Here is an 11,441-nt window from a genome sequence, read left to right as displayed (position 1 = left end):
CCCGTGCGGCCCAGCGGCACCGCCAGGCCGCGGCCGCCCCCCCGCGTTGCCAGGGCAGCGGCGGCGGGAGCGGCTGCGAGCCGCCATGAGCCCGAAGGGGAGAAAGCTCCTGGTGGACTCGCTGACCCGATCCGCCAAGCACTGTGAGTCTCCCCGGGCTGCAGGGGCTGCCCGTCGCCCCCCGGTGTTCCCGTGCTCATCCTGCGTGGCCCTGTTCGCCTCCCATGGGAGGCGCCTTCCCGGCGCCCCCTTAGGAACAGCGGTTGGGACCGGGGGGTGCTGTTGGTGTCAGGGCCCTGGCGTGTTCTGTGCCTGCCTCGTGTTTTACCAGCTTAACTTACAACCTGTGTTTGCTTGTGTTTGGACCGGGCAGTTACCAAAAGCGAAGTGGAATGTCTGATCAAGCTCTACGACACGCTAGTGGCCAAGGCCAGCCGCCAGTTTGCTGGGGCCGGCTTCGACCGCACTGTGTTCCGAGACACGCTGTACAACTACTTTGGCATGACGGATGACATGGTGCTGGACCGAGGTGAGGCGGGCACGCAGCGCTGAGCGCCGGGCAGGGGTTGGGATGGCGCTGCTGACCCGACGAGTGCGTCCGTACCAAACAGCGCCGTCTCGTCCCAGGACAGCAAAGGAGCTGTTGGGAAAATGGCATCTTTTCTTTCTTTATGCGTTACAGTTTCCCCTTAGTTTTGGAGAGCTCACGCTCTAGTTCGAGGCAGAGCAGCCAGAGGGTGTTGTGCTGCCCTGTGGCTGTTTGTGTGGAGGAGGGCAGTGTCACTTTCCTCTTTTCTCCGGTGGTCCCAGTGGGAGCTGCGGTCGCTGCTGGGTGACAGCTCTAGCTCAGGCCTAGAAGTCCCAGGAAAGCATTCTGATAACAGCGGGTAACTGGGAATGGAGGCTCTGTGAACAGCATTGAAGGGCCTGGGCAGATAGTACAAGGAGGTGAGAGTAATGAGCCAAATAACCCCTTGAAGATACAGTGATTTCACAGATTGGTAACAAGGGACATGTTTGGAGTCACTGTGAAAGTTGAAGGAATGATCTCTGAAGCAGAGGTGTCTAGAGGAGTATGCAGAGCCGGCATGAGTCTGCCCTTCTTTCAGTCTTGAGCTGCCAACAGCCAGCCCTTGGTTCAACTTTATCCATGTCTCTAGCAGGAGAGCTACTTACATGCCATAAAATAAAAACTTCTTGCAATTTTATGCAGCATGGTAAGTGTGTCTTGGAAGATACTTCATATTACCTTACACATTCTTAAAAATTACTTTAATGCTTACATGAAAAGGAGCTGATTTCAGTTTGCAAAAGCAAACCTATTGTCTTCTAATTCAAAAATGCTTGGCTCTGCATGGAGAGATGTTCCTTCAGCCAAGCTACTAATTAATATTCTAAAATACAAATTATTACAGATGCTAGTGGATGCTTTGAAATCCTTGGTTTTGAATTACTATATTACAGGCTGTATGAATAGTGAAGCTGTGAGATTGAAAGTTGCTTAGAGAATGAAAAAGAAAAATATTTTGTTACATGACAGAAAAGAGGTTATTTTTCTTTGTAGATTAATATATATTGTTTCTAGGATTACTTTGTCCAAGATTTTCCTGGACAAAACTAGTAATTGAAATCTTAATCTCTCCAGAATTATCCCTTATTTTAAATTTATTTGCTTTACATCTGCATGGAAGCATACTTCCTGTATTTGTTTAGGTCAGGAAGGTTACAGATTGGACAAAATCTTAGCAGGCAGGATTCTGGAGTGGAGAATCAGTAAACTAAGGGACAGAATCCCTTTCGTTGTTACATCTTAGAGTCAAGAATGGTAATCTTACCTTGGTGAAAGCAGACAAACATCTTAAGAAGAAAGATAATTTATAATTTCACTGAATTTAAGAGAACATTGCTTTTTTGTGTTTCCCTATCATATACATTTGAAATGTGTCTGATACACTTCTAGTGTTCATCATTTTTGATAAAGACAAGACTGGCCGCATCACTGTGGAGGAATGGGTGGAAGGCTTAGCACCGTTACTTCGGGGGACACTGGAAGAGAAGATGAAATGTAAGATTGATCTGTATGCAAATATTTAGTAGTAATGATTAAATTAATAACAAATAACACATTGCTTTTGTTATAATTTAGTAGCTACTCTTACAAAGTATTTGGTAATGGAAAATTTTTATTCTGTATTGTTTAATGCAATGAAACTGAGTTCTGAAATGGCTTCTCTGAGAGTTTTTTTCTGTGTAAACTGCTGTTACCACAGCCACCACCTTTTTTTGTTGCTTAAAAAAATCTTGCATTTAAACCAAAGTTTATTCTACAGCATACATTTTCAACAAAATACATGTTTTTGTATTCACACACAAAATTAGAAAGAAGCAGATAAATCTCTAGTGTGGTTTTGGCTAATTAATAGTCTTGAGCCAAGCAAGAGCAGTGCCAACATTCATTTACTGGCACAGTGGGGACACAGTAGCAGTTGCATTAGCTCCAGCAATTCTTCAGGTTGGAAGCACAGATGGAAAAACTGTAAGATGGTAATGAGAGCCTCCACAGTAATGAGAGAGAAAGATGGAGGAGAAAAAATAGCAAGAACTCTAGAATTTTAAGCAGCAGGGGAAAAAATGGGGCATGTGGGGTGAAAAAAAAAACAATAGAAAAAGGAGAATGACAGCATGTTGTTTCCATAGTTCCTAGGCTGCAGCATTAGCAATCCTACTGCATTATATAAATTCATCTGGAAAGTGGTCAGGGGTGTCACAGCATTAGGATGTGTGCCCGGGTTGTATGTCAGTGTGTCAGTAAACCACAAACAGTAAAACAGGCATTCCTGCTGTAAGCACCATAGACGATACTAGTGCACAGTGATGCAGTGCTGTCTGTCACAAGTGCTTGCCAGGAATGTTTCAGCATATATACGATAAATTTGGCTCAGTTGATAATGTACAGTTCACAATTTTTGTCTGTAGGTAACAGCTTGAATGCTATGTTTGTACTTTGTAATCAACTTGAAATTTATTTGTATTTCAAAAGACTGTTTTGCCATTTATGACCTGAATGGTGATGGATACATTTCGAAAAAGGAAATGTTTGAAATGCTGAAACACAGCCTTCTCATACAACCAGGAGATGAAGAGCCTGATGAAGTAGTTAAGGACTTGGTAGACATAGCACTGAAGAAAATGGCAAGTACTTACTTATTGTGATACTTGAGAGTCTTTCAAACATTCACTAACCGATACTTAAAACCTTTCCATGAGGTAACAAAATAAGGTGTCTTACTTACAGTGGGATTCTGCAAGTCTCCCGAGGAAAGCCAGAAATATAACCCAGGTCTAATAAGTCCCAGCCCAGTATTCTCATATGAAATCATTAATTTAGTACATGAATGTACTATAAAGTTTATGTATAAACTATCATGTGTGTATGTACATATACATCTGTGCATGCACAGTCAAAGCAAAAGCCCAGTCAGAAGTGGAAATCTCAAAAGTGTGAGCTGCATCTATTCTATCAGTACAGGCATCTGCAGTAACTTCATTTTTAAGTACATTTGTGTTTTATCAACTGATCATGAAATGTCTTTATCCAACTTATTTGTATGTATTCTATTAGAATGCTAAACTCAAGGTTATTAATGTGAAGCTTGTCTTACAGTGCTTAATCTAGAATATCAGAGCAGCCAGGGACTGTCTGTCAATATTTTAATCAAATCAAGATATATACTCTCCCCTTCCATCATGGTGGTCAAAAATTTTCACTTGAAACCAGGGGTTACATCCCAATTCCTTTTATTTAAGCCCATCTTTTCAATTTTTCAATCCCACCCTCTTTGCCTTAGGTAGAGGCAAGTCACTCTAATCTTTTCTGAGCATGAACTGATGACCCGCAATTTGCAAATCTAACTAAAAATAGAATCCAAGTTCTTTAAACATCTGTTAAACAAAACTACAAGTAATAATCCTCTGCTGAAGTGTTCCCTTCCTTTTGCAGGACTCTGATCGTGATGGCAAGCTTTCTTTTACGGACTTTGAAAAAGCAGTCAGAGATGAAAACCTTCTCTTAGAAGCCTTTGGACCATGTTTGCCAGACTTAAAGGTACATTAAACTTGAGTTCAAAAAAAACCTGCACAAGCCAATTCCTTACAGACACTTGCACCAATCCTGTGAATGTCAGGGTATCTTAGGCCAATATTGGGTTCATCCTCTCAGTGCCAGTTCTGCTGTCCAAAGGTGGCCCCTGAGCACTCCCACTCCACGTTGTTGCAACAGAATGCTGCAGATATTAATCTCATCACTAAGGGAAATTTCAGTCCTGTACAGGCATCCCAGTCTCTAGCCTTCCTGTTTTCATCCAGTTTATCTCATTCTGCAGCTGGGCCTTCTTGCTCTCCATGCCAGATCATTCCTTGGTGATATACCCCAACTGCTGAGCAGTTAAAATTTTAATTTCTCCTTCAGCTACAACTTTGAATTCTGGCTGGGCTGCCAGGGATGACACCATTAATGCCATGGATTTACGTTTTCTAAGCTCAAAAGCAAGAGAGGGTCTTCACTGCATACACATTTCAGTTCATACCTTTCAGTTCAGTACCTTTTCTGACTAAATAGAAATCCTTTGGTTAACTGAAAATTAACTTGCTGGTTTTGTTTTTTGTTGTTTTGTTTGTTTGTTTGTTTTTGTTGTTTTTTTGTTTGTTTGTTTGTTTTTTTTTTAACAGAGCACTATGTCATTTGAACAGAAAATTTTCCGGGAGATTCCTAAAAAGTAACTCCAAGTTGTAACTCCACTGCTGAATACTGTTAAAAAGGGTCTTGGTCTTCGCCACTCTTCGTCATACAGTAAAAACAGTCATATTTCAAGTTGCTCCTAAGCTTCAGTATTCCTTTGCTGTTAAAGCTGTTGAATAAATGAATTTACTTCTGTTACTCTGGCTAAATAGAGTTCTTCTGTTATATTCATGTATTCTGTTCATATTATAAAATACGTTACAATATGATGTACAGAGGACAACACTGCAACAATAGTACAGTACATTGGTTTCTTCATTCCAAGTAACAAAATGACACCATTTTAAACAGGGAATCACTGGGAAACACAGTATAAAGAAAGTTTTATTTTTTAAATAAAAAATACATATTTTAAACTATATTCTTTACAAAAGGACCGTTGGAAGATGCTGCCAGCAGTATCTATATTCGTCTTCTCTGCTTTACAACTGCTTTGGCCGAGCTGCTCTCTGGCTTTTTCACGGATGTTGAAACAGAATCTGCTACCTAAATTGGAGGGGAAAAAAAATTAGTAACCTGTAACCATTACTTTTTTAATGCTCATTTTAGAGTAAGGCCACATCTCCAAGATTTGAGTATTGGGAGCCATTTATTATTATCATCACACTTGTATTGAATTTTCCTGCTGACTAGAGGAAGAAAGTAACATCAAAGGCAGCATTAAACACAAGAGATGTGAAACTTACAAGATTCAGCACTACCATTTTTGTATTTAACTACACAAACTGATTTCAGATAGTCAGTGATACAGTATTACATATGTCATCTCCCTTCTTCCTACCAGGCGTTTTTACGCAAGGTTTAATGTGCTTTATAAACTCAGGTATTTCAGGAATCAAAGGAAAAGCAGAAACATGCATTTTGACATGTATTTTAGGAAGGTATTTAATATAAAGGGTGCTTACTTCTTAGACACACACTTTCAAATCAATCTAGTCAGTCAAGGGAGCATTTTCATATCTTAATGAAATGTTGTATCAGGAATGTCTGACCTGCTAATTGATTAATAGTCTCCATAAAAGGGTACATAGCTTAACACGTGCTTCTCAGCATGGAATTAATGATTCTGTACAGCTTTTAATGGCATAAGAAATGTTGGAGCAACATTACATTGAACTCTGACTTCCATTCTTTTCCTTTCAGAAACCAGATACAAGTAGCACACTGGAGTGAGGAGGACTACCTGCAAAATTATCATGCTTTCACATGAGGAAAAAAAAAGTGGTTTACGAAAAGTCACATAAGAACATGCACTGACATTTACACTTTCTCAAGTGTAGTGTAAGAGGTCTGGAGTGGAATTGCCTGCAATATTCTAGATTGTGGAGAAGTTAAGTAGTAAGAGCACTAGCTTTAAGTGGCAGATAAACTGATAATGAGTAAATGCTGAATAAAGCTATCAGATAGTCACTATTTTTATGTATAACAAGCACCTATGTTTGAACTATCAGAGCTTTAAAAACCCATACCTCTTTCAGTTTATTTCGAATTAATGTAGCTGAAGTATTCAATGACTCATCATCCATATCCACTTTAGGTATTTCTGGTAGTTGTGGACCAATAACAACTTCAGTATTGTCCTCACTTGTTCCAATGAGGGAAAACTTGTTACCTTCTTCTCTCTTCCTCTTACGTTCTTGCAGGTGAGTTGTACGAGGCATAAACCTGTCAATTCCATTGCAAGCTGGAACCTTTCTGTGCTGCATTGAGGAAGCTGGTGGAGTGCACACTCCTGGATGGACACTTGGAGTTAAAGATGTGTTTTGACCAAAGTACCCAGAAATTTCAGCACAATTGTTAGCATAGTGTGGAGGTGTTAACAGGCTCTGATTCTGATTCCCAGCTGGATATGCTGTGTTGTGGGGTACCCCAGGAGAACTTGTAAAGCAGGATGGATCCCAGTTACTGGCTATACTTGATCCTGATGTACTCCATGGACAGTCATGCTCAGAGTTATTTGAGGCTGTCTTCTTAGGGCCTTCTACTTTCTTTAACATAAAGCAATCTTTAAAACAACAAAAAAGAAGCACCTTCACTATTTCATGTAATTATTAGTTCTAACACCCAAGAACAAAACTTTTGATATAAATGCAGAAACAATACCAGTGATATTTAATTCCCAACTACCTTTCTGTGATTATTTTTAAGCTTCAAATATAACAAATTCAACTTTCAAATGAGTTTTCCAGTCTAGTGCCTTTGCTGGTTTATAGCATTTAAAAAACCCAGGTGTTTTGATGTTAAAAATCAGTGGGTTTACTCCTTTTAGAAATCCTCAGACAATGAATAACGATACCCAAGTATGTGAGCACAAGAAAGGAGAAGCTTGTGCTCAGCAATTTGCTTATTCTTCAGCTTGCCCAGCCTTCAGTGCTGACTGGGAACTCTGTGGTGCAGGAGCCTTTCTAAACACAGTCCATTCTTAACATTTCCCCAGTGCAAAGATGTGGGCTGGATAAATTTTTTTGAAGGTTTTGGTATAGTCATATTGAATCCAAAACTGTCCCTTTGGCATGCCTGAGGAGGCTGGAACAAGGGTGAAATCCCAAATTTTCTGCCAGTGCTTTAAATTTCTGGTAACATTTTGAAAGAAAACAAAGTGAAGGAAATACTTAAAACTTAATAATTTCATTATTTTAGTCTTAATCAAAGCCAAAAAATTACTTTGAAAAAGATATAGTTCTCTACATACTGAGAGATGTCTCCCTGTAAACATAGTTAAAATGCATCTGTATTGGGTTTGCATGGCCTGGTTTTTTGTAGTGGGGGGGGCTACAGAGTTGGCTTTTTTGAGAAGCTGCCAGAATCTTTCACCATGTCTGGCAGAGCCAATCCCTGGTGGCTCCAAAGATGGATGTGCTGCTGGGCAAGGCCAGGCCGATTGGAAATGGTGGCAACACCTCTGTGGTAACAGATTTAAGGAGGAAAATAAACAAGCAGTGGTTGCCCGGTTGTAACTACGGCCAGAGAAGAGCAGAGCGAGAACGTGAGAGGAGCAGCCCCGCAGAGCCCGAGGGCAGCGCAGGAGGGGCAGGAGCTGCTCCAGGCGCCGGGGCCGAGATTCCCCTCAGGCCGTGGGGCGGGCCGGGGGCAGCAGCCGCGCCCTGCAGCCATGGAGGCCGTGGGGATGCAGGGATCCACCACAGCCCCTGCAGGAGCCCCAGGAGGAGCACGGGGATGCCTGGGAGGAGGCTGTGATCCTGTGGAGACCCTGGAGAGGGGCCCTGCTCCCAGGCTGGAGCAGCCTGTCCTTGGAGGGCTGCACCCCGTGGAGGAGGGACCCACAGTGCAGCAGCCTGGGAGGGCTGTTCCCATGGGATGGACTCACACTGCAGCAGCCTGGGAGGGCTGTTCCCATGGCATGGACTCACATTGCAGCAGCACAGGGAGCTGTTCCCATGGGATGGACTCACAGTGCAGCAGCACAGGGAGCTGTTCCCATGGGATGGACTCACACTGCAGCAGCACAGGGAGCTGTTCCCATGGGATGGACTCACACTGCAGCAGCACAGGGAGCTGTTCCCGTGGGATGGACTCACACTGCAGCAGTCACAGGGAGCTGCTGCTCATGAGATGAGCTCACGTTGGAGAGGTTCACAGAGAACTGTCTCCTGTGCCACCCCACGGTGCAGCAGGGGAACGACTCCTCTCCTTGAGCAGCAGGAGAAGCCATGGGTCATGAACTGACCACAACCCCCATTCCCTGTCCCCTTGCACTGCTGGGGTAGGGGGTAGAGCTGAGAAGGGAGGAAGGTGTTTATGAGGGCTTATTTTACTTCTCATTATCCTGCTCTGATTTTGTTAGTAATAAATTCACTTTGTGTCTCCAAGTAGAGCCTGTTTTGCCTTGATGGTATTTGATGAGCGATCTCTCTCCTGGTCCTTATCTGAAGCCATGAGCCTTTTTTTGTTTGTTCAACTTTCTCTCCTCTGTCCAGTTTGTGGAGGGCAATGAGTGAGCAGCTTTGGTGGGTGCCTGGCATCTGGCGACTATCAACACACTATAGCAGCTTTAAAAGAGGTAGGTAAAAAGTGTTTTCTTTAATGGGCACTTTAGCCAAAACCCCACCCAGTCCTGAAGAACATTAAAATTTTACAGGAAATTTAGTCAGGATTCTATAGGAAATTTAACCACAAACCTCTTTGATTTGTTGCTTTTGCTATATACTTTCTTCTATCCTGCAACTTCTCTCTGGTTTCTTGGACTGTTTCAAATTCTGGAGCATAGCACACGTGCAGCAAACTACCGAAGAAACTTCGTTCATCCATTTTTTTCTTGGCCACCCTGAAGGGAATTAAAGTCTGTCAACAAAACTGAGGATTTTACTCCAACTCTCTAGAAACTTAACACATTGCCAAGTACAGAAGGTGTAAAAGATTTAAGACAGCAAGAGGCAGATATTGCCCTGTCCAATACCTTGCACATTGCAGTTTTTTGAATTTTATAAGGTACACTTCAGTAAACTGCTCTGCTGGATATTCATCTAGAGCATGATATTCCTCAATGGCACCATATAATGCAAATTGTTCCACTAATTCCTTCATAACACCTAATGCAGGAACTCCTTGTACCAGTATATAGCGAGATTCCAAGTTGATAGTGTAAACCTGAAAAAAACAAAAACAAAGACTATTCAAAAACATTCCCACTCTTGCTTTATTGCAAAAGGCATGCATTTTCTCCATGTTTTCTGTTTTTCTGCAAATCCTCTCAGGATGCTGAAAACCCCTGTGTACTCTGTTTTGCAGGGCAGTAAAATGCATGGTTATTTGGGACCTCTTCATCACTGAGCAAGAGCTGAACTCGTGCCTCTCATGCATAGTAAAACACAGATGAGACTTGGCTTTTTACCTTGCACAAGGTAAGAGTACTACTGCCAACTGCTGAGTAAAATCTCTTATGCCTCTGGCCAACTTCCATGCAAGATGTACTAGTAACCAGTTCATAGGAGGTACTGCCAAAATACAGAAAAAAAAACATGAAAAATCAATCTTCTTCACTGGCAAAGAAGTCGTGCAGGTGAGGAAAACTGCTTTTTTCCACACAGGGAATTAAAAAACAATTACCACAATTCCCTGGGGCAAATCCTGTGTGTGCAGAGCTGTCTCTTTGCCATGGTGATCCAACAGCATACATTTTTATGACACAGATAAAATCCGGATGCTCAGAGAAACAAGGTCTTCTTCCAGCAGATTAAAAACCAAACCAACCATTCTATTCTGCTTTGTGTAGTGACTGTCACATAACAGACTCTAATGGCTCACTATGTACATTAGGCAGCCAGGCAGCTCATCCCTGGATGAGATCAAAGGAAATTTATTCTGAGTTTGTTAAAAAAATAAGCCAAGCCACAAACATTTAGACTGCATAAGTTACACATACTTCTTAAAAAAACATATTCTGGACAAAGCAGAAACTGTTTGGGAAATCAACTCTCAAACTTCCGCTATAAAAAAGTCTTCACAGGCAGGTCACATAAGTTTTCTTGTGGCAGCAGCACACTCCCAGCTACATTCTTTTGGGAACAAGGGATTGAAGGAACCTGATTCTTTCACTGTGCAGTTTTTTGTTGTTTTTTTTTTTTTTTTTTTGGAAGGTTTGTCCTTCTACCTCTTTCTTGTCCAAGAAGAAAAGATTCAAATAAGGTTTTTTTCCACACTTGGGACATCCATACTGTTTCTCCTGCATGTATCCTCCAGTGCCCAATGATGGGCAGATGCCTGTGCTGGCCAGAACTCTGTGGATGCACAGGCTCTCTGTCCTCTGCCCCACCGTGTGCACTTGGAAGAATAAGAGAACTTTATGAAGACTTTGAGACTTCATGAAGTATGGAGGGTTTGACATTTTACGGGAAGGTGGTGGCAGTGAAAGAGATGTGGTGGGCACGCAGTAACCCTTGTTCCGGCCCTGGTGAGACCACACCTCAAATGCAGGGTTCAGCTCAGGGCCTCTCTCCAAGACACGGAGATTCCAGAGCATGTCCAGAGAAGGGCAGCGGAGCTGGTGGAGGGTCACAGATCTGATGAGGAGCAGCTCAGCGAGCTGCGAGGGCTCTGCTTGGAAAGGTGGTTCAGGGAGTCCTTATCGCTCTCTGCAACTCCCTGACATGAGGCTGGAAACAGATGAGGGTTGGACTTCGTGATCTTAAAGGTCTTTTCCAAACTAAGGGCTTCCTTTCTCACGCCAGCTCTTAAAGGTGCTGCTACAGCTCGCTGTACACTGAGCGCACACAGAGACACCTCAATCTCGCAGTTCCGCTGCAGTACCGTGAAGCTCCTGCCGCGCAGCAGGCGAGGCCCAGGGCCCCTCTCTCTCCCTCTCTCTCTCCCTCTCTCCCTCCCTCCCTTCCGGGGACCCCAGCGCGGGCCCGGCCGCCCCCAGCCCCTCACCCGCAGCGGCTCCGCCCGACACCGCTCCCCTCTCCCCTCAGCACCTTCACGGCGCGCGGCCGCCACCCCTCGCGGTATTTGGGGCGCGACTCGCAAGCTCCCAGCTGCGCGTGGTGCCGGCACGGAGCGCCCGGGCCACCGCTGCTGCCGGCCGCCATCTTCCCATCGCCCCCCGCGCCGCGCAGCCCCCATTGGATCGCTCCGTGCTGCGGGGAGGAGGAGCCGCGGGCCGCAGCCAAGGAGCCAATCAGAG

The 11,441-nt window shown here is 43.6% G+C and overlaps 2 protein-coding genes across 5 annotated transcripts; one reads left to right on the top strand and one right to left on the bottom strand.

The window, feature by feature from the left end:
* The first annotated feature begins 33 nt into the window (after positions 1 to 33).
* Positions 34 to 4,936, top strand: CLXN (calaxin). The gene is made up of 6 exons (XM_063151328.1): positions 34 to 143; positions 374 to 529; positions 1,961 to 2,065; positions 3,041 to 3,192; positions 4,001 to 4,105; positions 4,729 to 4,936. Exons 1-6 carry the CDS (start codon positions 86 to 88, stop codon positions 4,777 to 4,779), a joined length of 627 nt encoding a protein of 208 aa, XP_063007398.1. The 5' UTR covers positions 34 to 85; the 3' UTR covers positions 4,780 to 4,936.
* A 157-nt stretch (positions 4,937 to 5,093) lies between these two features.
* Positions 5,094 to 11,351, bottom strand: RBM48 (RNA binding motif protein 48). 4 transcript variants are annotated; one of them, XM_063151315.1, is made up of 6 exons: positions 11,233 to 11,284; positions 9,651 to 9,753; positions 9,216 to 9,406; positions 8,938 to 9,083; positions 6,268 to 6,803; positions 5,094 to 5,284 (listed from the first exon to the last, which is right to left on the bottom strand). In XM_063151315.1, the coding sequence occupies exons 2-6, from the start codon at positions 9,717 to 9,719 to the stop codon at positions 5,201 to 5,203; spliced, it is 1,026 nt and encodes a 341-aa protein (XP_063007385.1). In that variant the 5' UTR covers positions 9,720 to 9,753; positions 11,233 to 11,284; the 3' UTR covers positions 5,094 to 5,200. The 4 variants fall into 4 exon arrangements, with proteins under 4 accessions (XP_063007385.1, XP_063007364.1, XP_063007375.1 ...); XM_063151294.1 differs by lacking the exon at positions 11,233 to 11,284 and adding an exon at positions 9,866 to 11,104; XM_063151305.1 differs by lacking the exon at positions 9,651 to 9,753 and having other exon boundaries at positions 11,233 to 11,351.
* Positions 11,352 to 11,441: the final 90 nt, after the last annotated feature.

The sequence above is a fragment of the Melospiza melodia genome, chromosome 1 (genome assembly GCF_035770615.1).
Source record: "Melospiza melodia melodia isolate bMelMel2 chromosome 1, bMelMel2.pri, whole genome shotgun sequence".
Classification (NCBI taxonomy): Eukaryota; Metazoa; Chordata; class Aves; order Passeriformes; family Passerellidae; genus Melospiza; species Melospiza melodia.
This window is presented reverse-complemented; position numbering and strand designations above follow the sequence as displayed.